The sequence below is a fragment of the Nerophis lumbriciformis genome, linkage group LG01, assembly GCF_033978685.3.
Source record: "Nerophis lumbriciformis linkage group LG01, RoL_Nlum_v2.1, whole genome shotgun sequence".
Taxonomy (NCBI): Eukaryota; Metazoa; Chordata; class Actinopteri; order Syngnathiformes; family Syngnathidae; genus Nerophis; species Nerophis lumbriciformis.
Genome location: NC_084548.2, coordinates 63,646,352 through 63,670,875, shown reverse-complemented (window position 1 = coordinate 63,670,875; position 24,524 = coordinate 63,646,352). Strand labels below are relative to the sequence as shown.

Sequence of the window (24,524 nt, the reverse complement as noted above, 5' to 3'; positions counted from 1 at the left end):
AAAGTAGAAGCTTATGACTACGGAGTCGGCACGAACTACAATGGCGGACGCACCCACATTTTCAGGACTTATGCAGATCCCAAATACACATCAGCAGGTACCAGAAGGTAAGAAAGTTGTTTTTTGATAATATTGCGAAACAAAACGCCAGGTAAAATGTCTGCTAATAGGTGCCATTTTGCGGTCTTTATACACACACACCATACTAATACTCGTATGTTTAATGCACCGACAATCCATCAGGCGGTGCGGCTTCATAGCTTACCAAAGTCGTACTAAAAACATTTTGACAGATTTTTGAGCGCCGTGTGTAATGTTCTATATTCTCAATGGAACATTTAAAGTTGTGGTGTTGTTTACTGCAACCATATTGCAGTCTACAAGTATTTCTTACGTGTGACTGCCATCTACTGGTCACATTTATCATTACACCATGTACCAAATAAAATAGCTTCGAGGTCGGTTAAGCACAACCAAAATTATGCCGTACATTAGGCACACTGGGTTACAAGACGCACTGTCGATTTTTGAGAAAATGAAAAGATTTTAAGTGCACCTTATAGTCTTAAAGGGGAACATTATCACAATTTCAGAATTGTTAAAACCATTAAAAATTAGTTCCCAGTGGCTTATTATATTTTTCAAAGTTTTTTTCAAAATTTTACCCATCACGCAATATCCCTAAAAAAAAGCTTCAAAGTGCCTGATTTTAACCACCCGTCCATTTTCCTGTGACGTCACATAGTGAAGCAAACACAAACAAACATGGCGGAAAGAACAGCAAGCTATAGCAACATTAGCTCGGATTCAGACTCGGATTTCAGCGGCTTAAGCAATTCAACAGATTACGCATGTATTGAAACGGATGGTTGTAGTGTGGAGGCAGGTAGCGAAAACCAAATTGAAGAAGAAACTGAAGCTATTGAGCCATATCGGTTTGAACCGTATGCAAGCGAAACCGACGAAAACGACACAACAGCCAGCGACACGGGAGAAAGCGAGGACGAATTCGGCGATCGCCTTCTAACCAACGATTGGTATGTGTTTGTTTGGCATTAAAGGAAACTAACAACTATGAACTAGGTTTACAGCATATGTAATACATTTGGCAACAACATGCACTTTGAGAGTGCAGACAGCCCAATTTTCATCAATTAATATATTCTGTAGACATACCCTCATGACCGCGCTCTTTTCCTGAAAGCTGATCTGTCCAGTTTTGGAGTTGATGTCAGCAGGCCAGGGAAGCTAGGGTCGATAGGGGGTTTAGCTCGCTCGTCTGCGGGAACAAACTGCTGCCATTGCTTGCCGTGCTAGCGAGGTCCTTTGTCCCTGAATTGCTCACACTCCGGCAGATTCAATGGGGGTCTGGCGGCAGATTTCTTTGACTTTATCGTTGGAAATGCATTTGCTTTGAGTGTCGCAGGATATCCACACATTCTTGCCATCTCTGTCGTAGCATAGCTTTCGTCGGTAAAGTGTGCGGAACAAACGTCCAATTTCTTGCCACTTTCGCATCTTTGGGCCACTGGTGCAACTTGAATCCGTCCCTGTTTGTGTTGTTACACCCTCCGACAACACACCGACGAGGCATGATGTCTCCAAGGTACGGAAAACAGTCGAAAAAACGGAAAATAACAGAGCTGATTTGACTCGGTGTTTGAGAAAATGGCGGATTGCTTCACGTCATCTCTCCGAGAGCGAATATTAGAAAGGCGTTTAATTCGCCAAAATTCACCCATTTAGAGTTTGGAAATCGGTTAAAAAAATATATGGTCTTTTTTCTGCAACATCAAGGTATATATTGACGCTTACATAGGTCTGGTGATAATGTTCCCCTTTAAAAAGACAGTAATAGTTATGGAAGCTTGTTAATTTAGCATGTTTAGTCAATGAAACATTCTACATGTCCCATTAAGTTCTATGGTTACCTCTTTGCTTTAAGCTCCAACGTGTCCGTCAAAAGATTGGTGCAGTGTCGAAACATGAAATCAGTTTAGAAGAGCATGTCTGAGTGCTTTTCTGTCTTGAGGTAGGTAACGTCAAATCATTTGCTGCATGAAGTGCTGTTACACAAGCAGGAGCAGGCTCTTCATCAGAGGCTCTTACCGTAACGATAGAAAGGTCAGCTTGAAGACGGTTCGTTGTTTCAAGGAAGTAATCCACAAGTGAGGTTTTCTGTTTATTTGGAAGACATTCTTTATAAAACAGTGGCATTTTTTCTTCCAGAGAAATACGGAGCCAAGTGTACAAACGTATCATCATGAGGGTGACACATCTCTGAGCAATTAAATAATATCATCACACATGCGAGCTTGTGTCAAACAAGTCAATAAACGCAGACCTTTGACACTCGGCTGAGGTCCAGATGTGTTCCTGCACGCTCATCACGTCATCCAGGTGTAAATGCATGGCTAGATAAGAAACGTCCACGCTACATGTGAGTACGCTACTCGAAATACAAACAAATACATAATATGATCATTCCGCTCGGCGCAATGATGGTCACGTAGGAGTACAATCAAATATGAAGACAGGAAAGCGTGTAACAGCTGAACCAATAGGAAAGTAAAGGCGGTTGCTAGGTGGAATTCTAGCAATCAGAGTTTAGAAACTAAGGTTATCACAGACTATTCTGAAGGTATACAAAAAAACTAGGTGGACCACATCTCCTAGTTGTGTCACACCACACTTGCAAATAAACACCGGACTGCCTTTTGTAGACGCGTCAAAGACGAGATGAAAAGAATCCAGCGTGCTGGGAATATTCAAAGCGAACAGAAAGTCGTTCAGTCGCGGGTGAAGAAATAGCATTTATCGCAATGTTGCCTTGCAACCTGCCTTGGACAACCTTTCCAGAGGCTGTGCTTTGAAGAACTCCGCGCCAAAATGGCAACCAGATAGAAAAAATATATATGGAGTACAACTGTACCAGCAGTGAGTATTTTGTTACATACAAATACATTCTGAGTAAATATTTCATTAAGAGCAAAGTTTGATAGAATCCAGCTATTTGAAACATGCTTTCCACTTCAAGGCTATCCTTTATATTTCGGCAACATAGAGTTATAACATTGGAGTTACCGCTAATGTTGATTTACCGCTACATTGGAGTTATCACCAACTTCAACGTTGGTGTTACTGCTAACGTTGAGTTACCGCAAACGTTGGAGTTACCGATAATGTTGATTTACCGCTATATTGGAGTTACCGCTAATGTTGATTTATCGCTATATTGGAGTTACCGCGAATGTTGATTTACCGCTACATTGGAGTTATCACCAACTTCACCAATGTTGGCGTTACCGCTAACGTTGGTGTTACTGCCAACGTTGAGTTACCGCAAACGTTGGAGTTACCGCTAATATTGATTTACCGCTACATTGGAGTTACCGCTAATATTGATTTACCGCTACATTGGAGTTACCGCGAATGTTGATTTACCGCTACATTGGAGTTATCACCAACTTCACCAATGTTGGAGTTACCGCTAACATTGGTGTTACCGCTAATGTTGATTTACCGCTACATTGGCGTTATCGCTAATGATGATTTACTGCTACATTGGAGTTACCGCTAATATTGATTTACCGCTACATTGGAGTTACCGCTAATGTTGATTTACCGCTACATAAGAGTTATCACCAACTTCACCAACGATGGAGTTACCGCTAATGTTGATTTACCGCTATATTGGAGTTACCGCTAATGTTGATTCACCGCTACATTGGAGTTACCGCTAATGTTGATTCACCGCTACATTGGAGTTACCGCTAATTTTGATTTACCGCTACATTGGAGTTACTGCTAATGTTGATTTACCGCTGCATTGGAGTTATCACCAACTTCAACGATGATGTTACCGCTAACGTTGTAGTTACCGCTAACTTTGGAGTTATCGCTAACGTTGGAGTTACCGCTACATTGGAGTTACTGCTAATGTTGATTTACCGCTACATTGGAGTTATCACCAACGTCAACGTTGGTGTTACCGCTAACTTTGGAGTTACCGCTAACGTTGGAGTTACCGCTAATGTTGATTTACCGCTACATTGGAGTTACCGCTAATGTTGATTTACCGTTACATTGGAGTTACCGCTAATGTTGATTCACCGCTACATTGGAGTTACCGCTAATTTTGAATTACCGCTACATTGGAGTTACTGCTAATGTTGATTTACCGCTGCATTGGAGTTATCACCAACTTCAACGATGATGTTACCGCTAACGTTGTAGTTACCGCTAACGTTGGAGTTATCGCTAACGTTGGAGTTACCGCTACATTGGAGTTACTGCTAATGTTGATTTACCGCTACATTGGAGTTATCACCAACGTCAACGTTGGTGTTACCGCTAACTTTGGAGTTACCGCTAACGTTGGAGTTACCGCTAATGTTGATTTACCGCTACATTGGAGTTACCGCTAATGTTGATTTACCGTTACATTGGAGTTACCGCTAATGTTGATTTATCGCTATATTGGAGTTACCGCTAATGTTGATTTACCGCTATATTGGAGTTACCGCTAATATTGATTTACCGCTACATTGGAGTTACCGCTAATGTTGATTTACCGCTACATTGGCGTTATCACCAACTTCACCAACGTTGGCGTTACTGGTAATGTTGGAGTTACCGCTAATGTTTATTTACCGCTACATTGGAGTTACCGCTAATGTTGATTTACCGCTACATTGGAGTTACCGCTAATGTTGATTTAACACTACATTGGAGTTATTTAACACTACATTGGAGTTATCGGCAACTTCACCAATGTTGGTGTTACCGCTAACATTGGAGTTATTGCCAGCTTCCCCATCGTCGGAATTATCGCCAACATTGGTGTTAACGCTAACGTATTGAGTTATCGCCACCTTCGCAGTGATCGCCAACATTGGAGTTACCGCTAATGGAGTTATCGCTAACATTGGAGTTTCTGCTAACGGAGTTACCGCTAATGTTGGTGTTATCGCCAACTTCACCAATTTTTGTGTTACCGGTAACGTTGGAGTTATCGCCAACGCTGGCAACTTTCGAGTGATCAGCAATCTTGGAGTTATCGCTAACTTCGCCAAAGTTGGAGTTACTGCTAATGTTTGAGTAACCACTAACGTTTGAGTTATAGCCAACATTGGAGCTACAGGCTAACGTTTGAGTTATTGCCGGCTTCTCCAACTTTGGAGTTATTGCCAACGTTTCAGTTAACGCTAACGTTTCAGTTAACAGGAGTGAATCCAGTTCTTCTAGAACGTCTTGATTGCATTTTGTGAAAATTTAATATTTCCTCACAGCCATTAAACTGATAGAAGTGAGTATAATCGGCAGGGAAGATATGACTGAAGAATGAGCAATAAAGATGGCATGCATTCAGCCAAAACAGAAATGTGAGACTTGCAAGCTGATGGAAAAAGTGAAGGACTTTCTGTGTCTATGCGAGAAAACAAAGTAGAATTGTTGGTTGAATATTGAATCACTTCATCCTTCGTACAGCGAGTGTGATGATGGGAGGATGTTCAAACACCAGCTTGGGCTTCCAACTAAACTATTCAATATTTCAGCCTTTTTTCTCTGAGGAGGAAAAAGCGCAAAGATGTCATCTTTGTGGGGATGGCCAATAACTGCTCTTAAAAAAAAACAAACGCCATAGATTTGAGTTCAATCTAAGAATCCGATTGGAGTCTGAAAGTCAGCCCTGAAACAAACAGCTCTCTAATAAAACATTGTTGTGGTGTTGTCGTCATTAACAGTACAAAAATACATGTATGTATTTATGATTGTTCAGCTAAAACTGTGGACCATTCTTGTCAGAAGGCAATCAAAGTCCAGAAGGCCACATGTCTCCGATTGTTCATGGCAACCAACACCAGTGGACATAAAAGTGATTGGAACATTTGTTCACCTTATGGATCCTCTTCTGGGGCCTGATGACCTTTGGCCTTTAATTGGAGCCAGGTGTCTCCCAGCGCCTTAGCAAAGTGATCGTCCACTGAGCCTGTGATGGACACCGAGTTGGACATCGAGTCGGCCGCCACCTCGGCTTCTTTGTAGTTTTTGCCAAGGCTGCGACGGAAGTGCTCCTCGATCACAGGATCGCAAACTGTGGTGGTCCAGACAAAGAACCGTAAGTCATCTCATAAATGATACACCACTTATTTCTGGAGGGGGTATGAGAAAACATGATACAAACTGTGGTAGTCCAGACAAACAACCTTAAGTCATCTCATAAATGATACACCACTTATTTCTGGAGGGGGTGGGAGAAAACATGATACAAACTGTGGTGGTCCAGACAGACAACCGTAAGTCATCTCATAAATGATACACCACTTCTTTCTGGGGGGGGGTATGAGAAAACATGATACAAACTGTGGTAGTCGACTCCAGACAAACAACCGTAAGTCATCTCATAAATGATACACCACTTATTTCTGGAGGGGGTGGGAGAAAACATGATACAAACTGTGGTGGTCCAGACAGACAACCGTAAGTCATCTCATAAATGATACACCACTTCTTTCTGGAGGGGGTATGAGAGAACATGATACAAACTGTGGTGGTCCAGACAGACAACCGTAAGTTATCTCATAAATGATACACCACTTCTTTCTGGAGGGGGTGTGAGAGAACATGATACAAGTTCCTCAGAAGATTGTGAATGAATGTTTTGTTGACATATACAACATCACATGCACAAGGTAAGTGTGACACCTTGTGGTGAAATACACAACACCCAACTTCCTATCAAAGCAAACCGTTTTTTTGACCACAAATATTATATCTGCAATGTCAATTGGAATAATAACGGTTCAATGTTTGATAATTTGTTACTTATTTGTATAATCTTCTAATACTGATCATTTATTGCACTATTTGTATAATCTTCTAATGTTGATCATTTATTGCACTATTATTTGTATAATCTTCTAATGTTGATCATATATTGCACTATTATTTATATGATCTTCTAATGTTGATAATTTATTGCACTATTATTTGTATAATCTCCGAATACTGATAATTTATTGCACTAATATTTGTATGATCTTCTAATGATGATCATTTATTTCACTATTATTTGTATAATCTTCTAATGTTGATCATTTATTGCAGTATTATTCGTATAATCTTCTAATGATGATCATTTATTACACTATTTTTTGTATATTTTAATGTTGATCATTTATTGCACTTTTATTTGTATAATATTCTAATACTGATCATTTTTTATTTGTATAATCATCTAATACTGATCATTTATTGCACTATTTGTATAATCTTCTAATGTTGATCATTTATTGCACTATTATTTGTATAATCTTGTAATGTAAATCATTTATTGCACTTTTATATGTATGATCTTCTAATGTTAATCATTTATTGCACTCTAATTTGTATAATCTTCTAATGTTGATCATTTATTGCATTATTATTTATATAATCTCCTAATACATATCATTTATTGAACTATTATTTGTATAATCTTCTAATGTTGATCATTTATTGCACTATTATTTATATAATCTTCTAATGATCATTTATTGCACTATTATTTATATAATCTTCTAATGATCATTTATTGCACTATTATTTGTGTCATCTTCTGTCTAGGCGATATTTCCAAGGAGAATGTTCACCATTGTTCTTCCTTCCATCGTCGGGTGGGCTCGGAGAGCAGCCGTTCATGTGGCAGTGAGACAGGTTACAATTGCGGTTGCTTGCAGGAGCACAAGTGATGACAGACGGGCGATTCTACAGATGGAAACAAAAAGAAAAGTATTACAAGCTTTGTCCCTAATGACCAAAGTATGTATGTGGTCAATAACGCAGGTGGACATGTGTGTCGTACCTGCTGCCGTTCAACAACAGACCTCTCTCCGCCTCCAACCGTGCTGTCAATGCTGTTTTTGGTCAGGGCCAGAGGCTGGTCCACAGCATAGCCAGAAATGGAAGCATACAGACGGTTGCCATGGAGACCGTTGGCGGAAGCACCAATGTGCTCCACAGGACTGTGGCTTGTGTTCCAGTGCTCATTGCGCTTGTCTCCAGCAGAAGGGCGGGACCTTGGCAAGGACAAGAAGAAGGTGACCTTTGACACCTGCAGACCTGCTCCGTCATATCTAAATGTTGACGTCAACTCAGTGAGTGTTGACTCAACTTACAGATGAGTTGCAAACAATCTGCTCATTTTGTTCATGTGGTCGTCATCACAATTGATTTGGTCCTTTTGTTCATCGCCGTACTTCCGTTTGCTTGGACACAGAGGGGGCGGTGCGCTCATGTTGGACATGGAGCTGGACTCTTCTGTTGGGAAGGAGAAGGCGCAGAATTACACTTATGGTCAACTAAATATCAATAATTGACATCATGGTCATCAGAATAACACTTAAGGTCCACTACAATACTAAATATCAATAGTTGACATCATGGTCCTCAGAATAACACTTATTGTCCACTAAATATCAATAGTTGACATAATAGTCATCAGAATAACACTTATGGGCCACTACAATACTAAATATCAATAGTTGACAACATGGTCTGCAGAATAACACTTGTGGTCCGTTACAATACTAAATATCAATAGTTGACATCACGGTCAGCAGAATAACACTTATGGTCTACTAAATATCAACAGTTGACATCATGGTCTGCAGAATAATACTTATGGTCCGCTACAATACTAAATATTAATAGTTGACATCATGGTCATCAGAATAACACTTATGGTCCGTTACAATACTAAATATCAATAGTTGACATCATGGTCAGCAGAATAACAGAGGGTCCACTACAATACTAAATATCAATAGTTGGACACAGACGAGGTGGTGTGCTCATGTTGGAATTGGCGCTGGACTCTTCTGTTGGGAAGGAGAAGGCGCAGAATAACAATTATGGTCCACTAAATATCAATAGTTGACATCATGGTCAGCAGAATAATACGTAGGGTCCACTACAATATTAAATATCAATAGTTGACATCACGGTCAGCAGAATAACACTTATGGTCCACTACAATACTAAATATTAATAGTTGATATCATAGTCAGCAGAATAACACTCCTTAATAATAATAATAATCTCATTGACCTCACAGTAGCTTTTGACACCGTCAGCCACACCATCCTCCTTTCCCGCCTGGAATCATCCCTCAACATCACCGGCTTTGCCCTCTCCTGGTTAAGGTCATACCTCACAAACAGACAATACATCAGTATAAACAACTGCACCTCCTCCACTGCCCCTCTGTCACAAGGTGTCCCCCAGGGTTCAGTGCTTGGTCCACTTCTCTTCATCTTGTACATGCTCCCCCTCGGTAACATCATCCGCCGCCATCACCTCCAATTCCACTGCTACGCAGATGATGTCCAGCTATACATCTTTGACATGCTCATCATCGGCCCCAAATCCCTCACAACTTCCACCTCTACGTCGACAACTCCACTCTGTCCCCATCCACTCACATCCGCAACCTCGGAGTCATTCTGGACAATAACCTCTCTTTTCAACACCATGTCAACCACATTACAAGAACTGCTTTCTTCCACCTCAAAAATATTGCCCGTCTCGGTCCATCCCTCTCCTTCTGTCGCTGAAACCCTGATCCATGCCTTCATCACCTCCAGACTTGACTACTGTAACAGCATCCTCTACGGCTCATCTTGCAAAATTCTCAATAAACTCCAATACATTCAAAAACACCCACACCCGCTCCCGTGAGCACATCACCCCAGTCCTCCAGAAACTCCACTGGCTCCCCGTTCCTCACCGGATCCACTTTAAAATCCTCCTCCTCACCCACAAAGCCCTCCACAACCAGGCCCCCTGCTACCTCACCAACCTGCCATACACCTTCACGCAGCCTCCGCTCCTCTGATGCCAACCTCCTCTCCCCACCACTCAGAACCAAGCTCCGGACCTGGGGTGACAGAGCCTTCTCCATCGCTGCTCCCACCCTCTTGAACACTCTTCCCAAACCCATCCGTGACTGCCCAGACCTTCCCACCTTCAAAAGCCTTCTCAAAACACACCTATTCAGATCTGATTTTAACCTGTGATTAGTGATCTGTGTCTTGTAATGTCCTGTCTTGTAATTGTCCTGTATTATTATGTATTTTACAATGTATCAATCAATCAATCAATGTTTATTTATATAGCCCTAAATCACAAAAGTCTCAAAGGGCTGTACAAGCCACAACGACATCCTTGGTACAGAGCCCACATAAGGGATGTCGATGTGAATGACTATGAGAAACCGCATATGTGGGTAACCCCCTCTCTCTAGGGGAGACCGAAAGCAATGGATGTCGAGTGACATAATATTGTGGAAGAACAGTCCTTAGTGGATCTAACATAGTAGTGAGAGTCCAGTCCATAGTAGGGCCAGCATTTATATTTCCTGTATTTTATATTATTACTTTAAACTGTTTCATATTTAAATTTTTTATCCTGTAAAGCGTCTGAGTGCTCTGAAAAGCGCTATACTAAATAAAATGTATTATTATTATTATTATTATTATTAACACTTATGGTCCACTACAATACTAAATATCAATAGTTGACATCATGGTCAGCAGAACAACACTTATGGTCCTCTACAATACTAAATATCAATAGCTGACATCATGGTCAGCAGAATAACACATATGGTCCGCTACAATATTAAATATCAATAGTTGACATCATGGTCAACAGAATAACACTTAGGGTCCACTACAATACTAAATATCAATAGATTATTAGGTTAAAATGTTGCTAAAACCATCACTTTTCTATCAGTCACAGTGACTTTTCAAAACAAAAATATTACAGAAAAAATCATATGGGTTGATTGACATGTTTATTCTGTAAGCTAACTTCAATAGTTTGAAATTATTTTGACAGTTAATGCCAGTTATCCTGTCAACCTTTCACAAGACTCCAATTTGTTAATTGAAAGTATAAACAGTATAAACACTTTTTACAGTAAACAAATGGTAAAACAGTACTAAACAATTCCATTAAAAAAAAATTGGTGTCATTATTAACTTTCTGTCCAAGCTTGTATAATCTACTGCCTTGTTCAATTGTAAAAAATATTCTGTGCCTAAAATTCACATTTCTATCACAATTATCATACTGTAAACATGATAAGCTAACTTCATTAAAATTAATAGTCCTGTCAATAGCATGGAATTACAATTCAAATGTACTTTTTTTGTAAGCCTTTCAAAAGAATTCAAAATACGAAAAATTTATGAAAATTAATTTAAGCCATCAGACACTTGAAAAGTGGCACATCACATCTCTAATGTAATCATTTTAACTTTTCAACAGAAATAGCACTGCAAAAATATTAAGGACATACTTCTGTATTTTGGTAGTTATGCTGTCAACATTTAACAAGATTTCTTCAACTTGGACTTGAAAGCATAAATAGTATAAACACTTTTAACAGTATAACAGTACTAAACAATTCCAATAGATAACATTGGTGTCATTACCTTTTTGTTTGCTCAATTATTGCCTCCGTAAATAAAACTTCGGCATTTATCACATCCAAAGAATCTGTTTGGGCGACGAAAAACGTTGAAAGTTTTCCACTTGTATCGCTAGCAACGGCATTAGACTTGTGTTTTTTTGTCCCAACGTGGTCTTTTACATCGCTAATTCCTCCGTGTCCGATCGAAAAATCTTGTCTGCACAAGGTGCAATTCGCGTAGTTTTCACCCTTTGTGGAACGGATAATTATTCCCGGATAGGCTTTTGAATATTCTTCACGGAATGACTGCAGTTTTCTTTTCGGTTTAAGACTCGTTTGCGATTTTTCTCCGGCTGATTCCATGATCGTTCGCTCGTTTGGAAACAATGGCAACTGGTGCCTCGTGCTTGGCAGCGGTGCTATAAATAGCCTCGCGCGTGGCATTCGGAATGGCTCGATAGGAAGTTACGGGAAGCAGTGTCGATTGTCATTGTTGTTACGCGATTTCGTGAATAAAACTTAAAAAAAAAAAAAAAAAATTTAATTAATGAAAAAACGTATTTTTTATCACTGCAACCGTAACCCGGAATAAGTTGATGAAAACCGTACTAATTACGGGAAAACCGGAGTAGTTGGCAGGTATGCAATACTAAATATCAATAGTTGACATGGTCAGCAAAATAACACTTATGGTTCACTACAATACTAAATATTAATTGTTGACATCATGGTCAGCAGAATAACACTTATGGTCCACTAAATACTAAATATCAATAGTTGACAATATGGTCAACTACAATACTAAATATCAATAGTTGACATAATGGTTAGCAGTTCATCATATGCATAAAGTGTGTTCGTTGTCCAATCAGGTCAAATCACATGTCTTCACCACTTTTTTCCATGGTGGCATGTTTTTAGCAGCTGAGAAGCAACAAAGTGCATGAAAAAGTTCCTGGAGATGTGCAGCAGGCAACACACGCTTAGGAAGTTGAATTATTCTACTCTTTGGGGATGATTTGCTCTCAGCTGCCCTTCTTTACTTGGTTACTTGCTGTCATCAAAACTGTTTTGCTGCGTTGGTTCTGACGACCTTCACACGTGCAGGCATATCCAGACCAAACCGTACCAGCCTAGCAACCGGACCACTTTGTTTTACGAGGACAAAAATGACCGCCCTAAGCGGTGTCATTAAAACAAACTCTAGGTCACTTGCTGGGCCAGAACAAGTGGTCAAGTGGTTGGTCAACTGTCAACGCAGGGCATTGGGCCCGCAACTGGACCAAAGAGGTCTGAGACTTGACCTTAAGTCTGCCTGAAAGCGGACTGTCGTCCTGAGTAGAGCTGGTTGATGATACGATCAATGATCGGGATGTCAGGTGGATCCCGCTGAACCTCCAATTTTCTCAAAAGTTGACAGTGCGCCTTATAATCTGGTGCACCTTATACTGTATATGGACCAATATTGAGCCACAACAAACCTAAACTTCATTTTCATAAAGTTTAGGTCTCGCAACTACGGTAAACAGCCGCCAACTTCTTTTTCCCCCATAGAAGAAGAAGCGCTTCTTCTTCTACGGTAAGCAGCCGCCAACTTCATTTTCCCCCGTAGAAAAAGAAGTTTTTCTTCTTCGGTAAGGAACCGCCGAGTTCATTTCCCCCCGTAGAAGAAGCGCTTCTAACCCAAAAATGGCTCCTATTAAGAGACACGCTTACGACGCAGAGTTTAAACTTAAGACGATCAGTCACGCAATACAACACGGGAATAGAGCAGCAGCGAGAGAATTTAACATTAACGAATCAATGGTGTTTAATTCGGACACTGAAGAAGAAGAATTCGAGGGATTCGTGGATGAGGAATAACTTCATTAAGTGAGCTTTACATGTTTATTTTGTGTGTTGTGTTGTGTGACATTAACGTTTCAGCAACGTTGAGTTATTGATATTGTTATTGCTCTGCACTATTTCGAGTGTTACTATATTGTGATTGCACTAACGTTTGATTTACCATAACAGTATCACTGTTTTTTACGTGTTTATTGAATCAGGGAAAAGTTCCCCTCCACTATGTGATATAAATGTTGCGCTACATGTTATACCTTGCTGTTGTGATAAACAGCACACCACGTCATTGACTTTACCTTCGGGAAAATAATAAAACAGCTGTTTATTCATTTTGGGAGTGAACAGAGTTGTCAGAACGCTGGTTTGTAATCTATTAATAAAGTTTGACTGACCTATCTAACTGTTTTGTTGACATTCCCTTTAGCGCAGCTTTATCTAATGGAGGCATAGGTGCGCCTTATAATCCGGTGCGCCTTATATATGAACAAAGTTTTGAAATATGCCATTTATTGAAGGTCCGCCTTATAATTCGGTGCGCCTTATAGTGCGGAAAATACGGTACTTTGATCAAACATGTCCATGACAACAGCCAATCACAGGCGACCGTTTCCCGCTCCACTTCCTGTTCTAGGGTACAGCGGAAGTAAACAGAGTCATAGAAATTATAAATTCGTAGTTTCACCTGCAGTAACAATTGTTAGCCTTGACTTTGAATGATAATGATTTCCTGGAATGTTTATGATTTCCGTGTTTATTCCACCCATCCATCCATTTTCTTCCGCTTATCAGACTTCCCTCTCCCCAGCCACTTCATCCAGCTCCTCCCGGGGGATCCCGAGGCATTCCCAGGCCAGCCGGGAGACATACCGTATTTTTCGGATTACAAATCGCTCCGGAGTGTACGTCGCACCGGCCGAAAATGCATAAGAAGGAAAAAAACATTATACGTCGCACTCGAGTATAAGTCGCTCTTTTGGGGGAAATTTATTTGACAATAACAAAAAAAACATGTTTTTCATGACCTATGTGCTAGTATTGTATGTCTGGCTACGGGTCCTGCCTTTAAAAGAAATGTTACCCCTTTCAGAGATTACATTTAGTTCCTGTAACTTTCTGTCTGTAAAATACATCTTTTTATTAGCATTTATGAACTCTAGTGACAATATTTCATGAATAATATCCTTAGATTAACATTCTTAATAAATGGCAGTAAAATAAGCACACATCTGATTGAGCAGTCAGAGTGTTACAACCTGTCATTTACACATTGTGTGGCGTTGGGGTTGTCCGACTTTTTGTGTGGCCATAAACGCAGCACTGGCTAAGTGCCATGAGTGCGTGTGTTGGTGCAGGTGAGACAGAGCGAGCGGCTTCTGTTGAAACGACGGATGACAACGTTGGTTTGAGCCTGGTTTGTATGGCAGAAAATTACCATTACCATTACTCATGTTTTTGATGTGGTTACAAACAGTTTTGCTCAATAAAGTGATTGATGGAATTCCTGTCCGTAAAGTGTCTCGACAGACGATAATTGAACTGTGTTGACAAAGATTGTTTTATTCATTGGGGCCACTCTTGTTGTCACCGGTCACTCACAGAGTTGCATTGCAAAATCATACAGAATAAATTGTAATGTGTTTATTTTGTTTAAAGTTCAGATGGGATTTTTGATTTTCTGCGCGGCATTACCGGTAATTTGCAGTGCGCAGAGGACGTCTGAGCAGTGCGTAATTGCGCAGGCGCGCACCATACAGGGAGCGTTGCTCAGGACCTTTGTATTGTGAGGCACATGCACTAACCCCTGTTCCACCGTGCTGCCCTGTCAGATCAAAACAACTGTCTAACACAGAGGTCGGGAACCTTTTTGGGTGAGAGCCATGAAAGCCAAATATTTTAAAATGTATTTCCGTGAGAGCCATATAATATTCTTTAACACTGAATACAACTAAATGCGGGCATTTTTAAGTAAGACCAACATTTTTAGAATACCGTATTTTTCGGACTATAAGTCGCAGTTTTTTTCATAGTTTGGCCGGGGGTGCGACTTATACTCAGGAGCGACTTGTGTGAAATTATTAACACATTACCGTAAAATATCAAATAATATTATTTAGCTCATTCACGTAAGAGACTAGACGTATAAGATTTCATCGGATTTAGCGATTAGGAGTGAAAGATTGTTTGGTAAACGTATAGCATGTTCTATATGTTATAGTTATTAGAATGACTCTTACCATAAATTGTTACGTTAACATATCAGACACGTTCTCAGTTGGTTATTTATGCGTCATATAACGTACACTTATTCAGCCTGTTGTTTACTATTCTTTATTTATTTTAAATTGCCTTTCAAATGTCTATTCTTGGTGTTGGGTTTTATCAAATAAATTTCCCCCAAAAATGCGACTTATACATGTTTTTTCCTTCTTTATTATGCATTTTTGGCCGGTGCAACTTATACTCTGGAGCGACTTATACTCCGAAAAATACAGTATAATAAGTCTCTTTTTCTTTTTAATAACAGTTATTCTGAAGGTAACCAATAATAAATAAAATGCTTCTTACCATTAACGCGACTTCTGGTGCTGCATGGTTTTGCTGATGGCTTTGTAGTCTGATTGATACATGGTTACTTTTAACACTGTGATTACCAGCGGAATTATTCATTACTTATGGTGTTAAAGGCCTACTGAAATGACATTTTTTTATTTAAACGGGGATAGCAGATCCATTCTATGTGTCATACTTGATCATTTCGCGATATTGCCATATTTTTGCTGAAAGGATTTAGTATAGAACGACGACGATAAAGTTCGCAACTTTTGGTCGCTGATAAAAAAAAGCCGTACCTGTACCGGAAGTAGCTTGACGTCACAATTTTAAAGTTTCCTCACATTTCCATATTGTTTACACAAGCAGCGAGAGCGATTCGGACCGAGAAAGCGACGATTAACCCATTAATTTGAGCCAGGATGAAAGACTTGTGGATGAGGAACGTGAGAGTGAAGGACTAGAGGGCAGTGCAGGACATATCTTTTTTCGCTCTGACCGTAATTTAGGTACAAGGGCTCATTGGATTCTACACTCTCTCCTTTTTCTATTGTGGATCACGGATTTGTATTTTAAACCACCTCGGATACTATATCCTCTTGAAAATGAGAGTCGAGAACATGAAATGGACATTCACAGTGACTTTTATCTCCACGAAAATACATCGGTGAAGCACTTTAGCTACGGAGCTAACGTGATAGCATCGTGCTTAAATGCAGATAGAAACAAAAGAAATAAACCCCTGACTGGAAGGATAGACAGATTATCAACAATACTATTAAACCATGGACCTGTAACTACACGGTTAATGATGTACCGCCTGACAAAGCCTAGCAATGCTGTTGCTAACGACGCCATTGAAGCTAACTTAGCTACGGGACTTGACAGAGCTATGATAAAAAAAAAGCTCTCCACCTAGCCAGCTCTCATTTGCTCATCAACACCGGTGCTCACCTGCGTTCCAGCGATCGACAGCGCGACGAAGGACTTCACCCGATCATCGGTGCGGTCGGCGGCTAGCGTCGGATAGCGTCTGCTAGCCAACTCAAAGTCCTCCTGGTTGTGTTGCTGTAGCCAGACGCTAATACACCGATCCCACCTACAGGTTTGTTCTTTGCAGTCTCCAAATTGCAAAAGATTCACCAACACAGATGTCCAGAATACTGTGGAATTTTGCGATGTAAACTAGGTATGTCCCGATCCGATATTTGGATCGGATCGGCTGCCGATATTTGCCAAAAATTGCGTATCGGCAAGGCATGGGGAAATGCCGATCCAGATCCAGTTTAAAAAAAAAACTCCGGTCCGTGTTTTCCAACACACCGATTTAAATAATACATTCCACTTTTCTGCTGCTCCGTAATTTCCGTTCCGCATTTTCCAGCACACCTTCAACACATCCACAGGTCTGTGGATTCTCACGCAGTTGCTTTTAGCTGCTGGCATTACACGACAGGCTCTTCTCACTCTTTCCTGTGTCTCCTTCTCACAGACAGCAAGTGCACCTTTTTACACACGTCACATACTGTCACGTCATACGTCACATACGTATACGTCCTCCCCGAGCAGAGAGGTAGCAGCATGGCTAACGTTAGCTGTGATGCTAGCGCAGCCGTGCGAGCAACGCTCCCTCTAAGGTGCTCGCTTGTGCGAGCAACGCTCCCTCTAAGGTGCTCGCTTGTGCAATTGCGCACTGTTTAAGCGTCCTCTGCGCATAGCAAATCTATGCCACGCACAAAATCAAATAAAAAAATAAACGCATAACAATTTTCGACACACGGACACGACAGAGAAAACAGTTTTCGTCATCATTGTTCAAATACTGTGACGTCTGTCGAGACGCTCATCTCCATTCGGTGCCACACGCCCACACCATCAAAATGCAGAGGAAAAAATTTCCACATCAACACCGTATGAAAAAATTAGTCATTTTTTTAGTTGTGATTTCCTTCTCTGCATGAAAGTTTAAAAGTAGCATATATTAATGCAGTATGAAGAAGAATGTTTTAATGTAGACATGCAAGCCTTGAAAGAAAATTTTGAAAATCAAGACTACATTTCCTGCAAATGGGTGCATTTCTACCCTATATTTTAACTTTAGATTTATTCTCATATCAAACTCTTTTGGCTGTCTTTTTGACACTTACATCCGGCGCCCCCCTCCACACCCTGGATTATAAATAATGTAAATAATTCAATGTGATTATCTTGTGTGATGACTGTATTATGATGATAGTATATATCTGATAGTATATATCTGTATCATGAATCAATTTAAGTGGACCCCGACTTAAACAAGTTGAAAAACTTATTCGGGTGCTACCATTTAGTGGTCAATTGTACGGAATATGTACTTCACCGTGCAACCTACTAATAAAAGTCTCAATCAATCAATCAAAACACATAGAATCATCATACTGCTGTGATTATGTGCATCAAGTGTTCATTCAAGGCTAAGGCAAAATATCGAGATATATATTGTGTATCGCAATATGGCCTTAAAATATCGCAATATTAAAAAAAGGCCATATCGCCCAGCCCTAGTTTCAATGATGCCATTTCTGTTTGTCATGTATCATTTTGTCTATTTTGTGTTTATCCTTGAATAAACAGGTCAGTTTCTTGTTACCAACCATTGTGTATTATTCAAACTCCCCTAATTCAGCTGGCTAGTTGTTATCAAGAGTATTAAAACCCTTTTCAACATGATTCTGACAACTAAGTAGGCTAAATAACTTTAAACTTTAATACATGCTCGGATAGGCCAGTATCGGTCAGTATCGGTATCGGTCAGTATCGGTATCGGATCGGAAATGCAAAAACAATATCGGATCGGAAGTGCAAAAACCTGGATCGGGACATCCCTAATGTAAACAGACCTTTTTGTATTGGATACAATGGTGACCGAATACTTCCGTTTCAACCATCAACGTCACGTGCAAACGTCATCATACCTAGCCGTTTTCAACCGGAAGTTTCCCGGGAAATTTAAAATTGCACTTTATAAGTTAACCCGGCCATATTGGCATGTGTTGCAATGTTAAGATTTCATCATTGATATATAAACTATCAGACTGTGTGGTCGGTAGTAGTGGGTTTCAGTAGGCCTTTAAGCAATGTCAGCTAGGATTTATCTGAGAGCCAGATGCAGTCATCAAAAGAGCCACATCTGGCTCTCGAGCAGGGGTCGGCAACGCGCGGCTCTAGAGCCGCATGCGGCTCTTTAGCGCCGCTCAAGTGGCTCTCTGGAGCTTTTTAAAAAATGTATGAAAACTGGAAAAAGATGAGGGGGAAAAAAATCTATTTTTTGTTTTAATATGGTTTCTGTAGGAGGACAAACATGACACAAGCCTCCCTAATTGTTACAAAGCACACTGTTTGTATTAAACATGCTTCACTGATTCGAGTATTTGGCGAGCGCCGTTTTGTCCTACTAATTTTGGCGGTCCTTGAACTCACCGTAGTTTGTTTACATCAGGGGTGCTCACACTTTTTCTGCAGTCGTGGGGATCTACCTCATTCATATATATAATTTATATTTACTTATTTATGAAATATATGTTTTTGTTAACAAGTTAAAGGTGTTTAATGATAATGCAAGCATTTTTAACACATATAGTTAATGTTGTTAACAAGTTAAAGGTGTTTAATGATAATACAAGCATGTTTAACACATAGTTAATATTGTTAATAAATTAAAGGTGTTTAATGATAATACAAGAATGTTTCATACATATAGTTAATATTGTTAACAACTTAAAGGTGTTTAAATATAATACAAGCATGTTTAACACATATAGTTAATATTGTTAACAAGTTAAAGGAGTTTAATGATAATACAAGTATGTTTAACACATATAGTTAATATTGTTAATAAGTTAAAGGTGTTAAAAGATAATACAAGCATGTTTAACACATATAGTTAATATTGTTAATAAATTAAAGGTGTTTAAAGATAATACAAGCATGTTTAACACATAGTTAATATTGTTAATAAATTAAAGGTGTTTAAAGATAATACAAGCATGTTTAACACATATAGATTCCTTTCTTTCATGAAGACAAGAATATAAGTTGGTGTATTACCTGATTCTGATGACTTGCATTGATTAGAATCAGACAGTGTTGCGGATAACGTCCGCATTTTCGAATGGAGGAGAAAAAAAGTCCTCCTTTCTGTCCAATACCACATTAAAGTGGTTGGTTTTTGGCATCTTATTTGTCCAGCTTCCGTACTCCTTTGTATACACTTTACAAGAAATACATTGTCGGCAAACTCCGTAGCTTGCTAGCTTGTGCACGCCAGCTTTCTGAGACTCTTATTTTGTTAGCGCAACTGTGCAACTATGCAGTCGGTCTTTGGAGTTTTGACGACAGGTACGGCGCCAGTCTGTTGAAATAAAGTGTTTCTCGCCTTCCAGTCGGTAATTTTAATGAGCTGGCAGCAGCCAGCGTCATCTCAGAAGACCCTCGGGTGCCGTGAATGTCAATCAAGTGACAAAAGTGACGTCATAGTGAAGATTTATGATCGCTCATTTTTAGGACTATTTTTTTAATGCCTGGCTGGTGATCGACTGACAATCCCTCCGAGATCGACCGGTAGCTCGCGATCGACGTAATGAGCACCCCTGGTTTACATGTATAACTTTCTTCGACTTTCTAGGACGTGTTTTATGCCACTTCTTTTTCGGTCTCATTTTGTCCACCAAACTTTTAACGTTGAGCATGAAAGGTGAGTTTTGTTGATGTTATTGACTTGTGTGGAGTGCTAATCAGACATATTTGGTCACTGCATGACTGCAAGCTAATCGATGCTAACATCCTATTTAGGCTAGCTATATGTACATATTGCATCATTATGCCTCATTTGTAGCTATATTTGAGGTCATTTAGTTTCCTTTAAGTCCTCTTAATTCAATTTATATCTCATGACACACTATCTGTATCAGTGACATGCGGTGAGGTTGATTGCTGGTGAGGCACTGACTTCATCAGTCAGATTTACAAACATATGAACCCTACAGAGTATCTTATTCACCATTTGATTGGCAGCAGTTAACGGGTTATGTTTAAAAGCTCATACCAGCATTCTTCCCTGCTTGGCACTCAGCATCAAGGGTTGGAATTGGGGGTTAAATCACCAAAAATGATTCCCGGGCGCGGCGCCGCTCCTGCCCACTGCTCCCCTCACCTCCCAGGGGGTGAACAAGGGGATGGATCAAATGCAGAGGACAAATGTCATTACACCTAGTGTGTGTGTGACAATCATTGGTACTTCAACTTAACTTTAACTTTACACATACAAACTGTAGCACACAAAAAAAGCACATTTAATAAAAAAACGTTATTATGGTCTTACCTTTACTTATAAATGCGCCGCTGTTGTGCTGATTAATGAACCCCCTGACGCGAGTGTTATATCAACTAAAGCCCTCACTTAAACTTTCCACGTGCAAGATTGAATCTATTTAAAAAAGTGTAACCGAGGGTTTATAAATGTCGCCTATACTGTATGAAACTACAAAATAACAAACACGGAGGCTCCAGTTTACACGAGGACCACTTTATTTACCTTCTTTCAAAAACTTCCGCTCCACTCCAACGTGTCAAAATTCCGCTCTTAGCGCCTTCAAAATAAGAGCTCAAGGCATATACTGTATAACAGCGCATAACAGGAACTTAACATCACAAAGAGGAAAGCCCATGAAAATAGGTTACAAAAGTTATTTAATAAGAAGCCAAAAAGTGCAAAAGCAATAATGTTCGTGTTGGAGGAGTTGTGAATTAGGTACACCTGCAATCTGCAGGTGTACCTAATGTTGTGGCCCTGCAGTCATTCACAACTCCTCCAACACGAACATTATTGTTTTTGCACTTTTTGGCTTCTTATGAAATAACTTTTTTAAATAGATTCAATCTTGCACGTGGAAAGTTTAAGTGTGGGCTTTAGTTGATATAACACTCTCGTCAGGGGTTGCCGTGCATTCTACGGCGGGGGTGCAGGAGGCGAGCCTCAGCCAGTGCGTCTTTTGCAGCCGTTTTATGATCGCTCAGCACAAGAAATACGTTACACACATACAGTTGTTGACAAAATACACTGTACATTATATACCTCAGCTAACTAAACTATGGAAATGTATAATATAGTTCATATAGCAATACGGTCTCACTGCACAGCAGACCAGCAGTTAGCCGAGTCCGCAATCCATGTTGAGGCAATGAGTGACGTGCCTCGACTGGCTGCTGTTCACCGCACCGTCTCTTCTCAGTATTTGAACGGCAAATGTGAAAATTCAGCGATTTTGAATAAAAATAATCTAAAACTGGTGAAGTTAAATGGATAACTTTATAGTATAATCACTGGATACATTTAACAATTTAATATATTTGTTTTTCTTTTTACATTTTCTTTCCTGCACGTCACTGATCTGTATGTAATATGGCTTTTAATTTTTTGCGGCTCCAGACAGATTTGTTTTTGTATTTTTGGTCCAATATGGCTCTTTCAACATTTTGGGTTGCCGACCCCTGCTCTATAGCCATAGGTTCCCTACCCCTGGTCTAACAAATAAGTAGTCACACAGAGGTTTGAAAGATTGAGAATATCACCTCCATAGTGAAGTCTCCCGATGTTATTGTTCACCTTGTCCAGGTACTGAGGGTTCAACAGGCCCATTGTAGGTACCTGGTCCAGGTACTGAGGGTCCAACAGGTCCATTGTAGGCACTTTATTGTTCACCTTGTCCAGGTACTGAGGGTCCAACAGGTCCATTGTAGGCACCTTATTGGTCACCTTGTCCAGGTACTGAGGGTCCAACAGGTCCATTGCAGTTACCTTATTGTTCACCTTGTCCAGGTACTGAGGGTCCAACAGGTCCATTGCAGGCAACAGCATTTACGCCAACGTGCTAGCTGCTAACATGGACGCTAGCAGGCAACAGCGGCGAAGATAAACGTATGTCCTGAAAAAGGTGACATTCTATGAATCAATTAGTAGAGTATAAAGATCTTAGAACACTACTTTAAAGCACTTTAAGACAAGTTGCTGACGTTGGCTTGACGTCGGCGGAGTGAACGCTTTGAGACGTCCTACGAACACATGCTAAGCTAACTGACTGACGCTAATGTTCTTATATTCACTTATTATATTACCAGGGTACAAATTTCAGAGGTCAACGTGTTGCTACTATAAGAATAATATACTTAAACAATATCAGTTAGCTGGTTTCACAAGTTGTACAAGAGTCACACTAGTTAGCCAACTTTAGCTAGCGCGCTAACAAACTAGCCGCTAGCTAGTCGTCAACATTGTGTTGTTTCATGCGAATACACGCAAAAAAAACAAAAAAATAACTTACATGTAAGCTGCGGCGCGTCCACGGCGTCCGGCAAAAGTAGCTCGAACCCTTAGTGGAACTTTTACACAAGTGGGCGCTTTACAAGAACACGCTATTTTAACCCAACGGTGTGTTTATTTGTCAGTGTGGACAAAGACTCTAAAGTGCCCTGCTGGACGAAACACTGCACTGCAATCTCCTCAAAACTACATTACTAACTGCCATTTATGAACTTTGATATACAAACCCCGTTTCCATATGAGTTGGGAAATTGTGTTAGATGTAAATATAAACGGAATACAATGATTTGCAAATCCTTTTCAATCCATATTCAGTTGAATATGCTACAAAGACAACATATTTGATGTTCAAACTGATAAACTTTTTTTTTTTTAATGCAAATAATCATTAACTTTAGAATTTGATGCCAGCAACACGTGACAAAGAAGTTGGGAAAGGTGGCAATAAATACTGATAAAGTTGAGGAATGCTCATCAAACACTTATTTGGAACATCCCACAGGTGAACAGGCAAATTGGGAACAGGTGGGTGCCATGATTGGGTATAAAAGTAGATTCCATGAAATGCTCAGTCATTCACAAACAAGGATGGGGCGAGGGTCACCACTTTGTCAACAAATACGTGAGCAAATTGTTGAACAGTTTAAGAAAAACCTTTCTCAACCAGCAATTGCAAGGAATTTAGGGATTTCACCATCTACGGTCTGTAATATCATCAAATGGTTCAGAGAATCTGGAGAAATCACTGCACGTATGCAGCTAAGCCCGTGACCTTCGATCCCTCAGGCTGGACTGCATCAACAAGCGACATCAGTGTGTAAAGGATATCACCACATGGGCTCAGGAACACTTCAGAAACACACTGTCAGTAACTACAGTTGGTCGCTACATCTGTAAGTGCAACTTAAAACTCTCCTATGCAAGGCGAAAACCGTTTATCAACAACACCCAGAAACGCCGTCGGCTTCGCTGGGCCTGAGCTCATCTAAAATGGACTGATACAAAGTGGAAAAGTGTTCTGTGGTCTGACGAGTCCACATTTCAAATTGTTTTTGGAAACTGTGGACGTCGTGTCCTCGGACCAAAGATGAAAAGAACCATCCGGATTGTTATAGGCGCAAAGTTGAAAAGCCAGCATCTGTGATAGTATGGGGTGTATTAGTGCCCAAGACATGGGTAACTTACACATCTGTGAAGGCACCATTAATGCTGAAAGGTACATACAGGTTTTGGAGCAACATATGTTGCCATCCAAGCAACGTTACCATGGACGCCCCTGCTTATTTCGGCAAGACAATGCCAAGCCACGTG

At 40.1% G+C, this 24,524-nt stretch overlaps 1 protein-coding gene across 2 annotated transcripts; it reads right to left on the bottom strand.

Moving 5' to 3' along the window:
- Positions 1-1,547: 1,547 nt before the first annotated feature.
- Positions 1,548-23,404, bottom strand: vgll4a (vestigial-like family member 4a). 2 transcript variants are annotated; one of them, XM_061923941.2, is made up of 6 exons: positions 23,215-23,404; positions 22,466-22,818; positions 8,160-8,298; positions 7,847-8,060; positions 7,635-7,749; positions 1,548-6,097 (listed from the first exon to the last, which is right to left on the bottom strand). In XM_061923941.2, exons 2-6 carry the CDS (start codon positions 22,749-22,751, stop codon positions 5,901-5,903), a joined length of 951 nt encoding a protein of 316 aa, XP_061779925.1. In that variant the 5' UTR covers positions 22,752-22,818; positions 23,215-23,404; the 3' UTR covers positions 1,548-5,900. The 2 variants fall into 2 exon arrangements, with proteins under 2 accessions (XP_061779925.1, XP_061779915.1); XM_061923931.2 differs by having other exon boundaries at positions 1,549-6,097; positions 8,160-8,301; positions 23,215-23,396.
- Between the last annotated feature and the right edge of the window lie 1,120 nt (positions 23,405-24,524).

Excerpts from the sequence above, each read along its gene's own strand:
- vgll4a (XM_061923931.2), bottom strand. The coding sequence starts at position 22,751 with ATGCTGTTGCCTGCAATGGACCTGTTGGACCCTCAGTACCTGGACAAG. Across the intron at positions 8,302-22,465 it reads CGGGAGACTTCACTATGGAG|AAGAGTCCAGCTCCATGTCC; the intron begins GTGATATTCTCA and ends CCTTCCCAACAG. Across the intron at positions 6,098-7,634 it reads CGATGGAAGGAAGAACAATG|TTTGCGATCCTGTGATCGAG; the intron begins GTGAACATTCTC and ends GGACCACCACAG.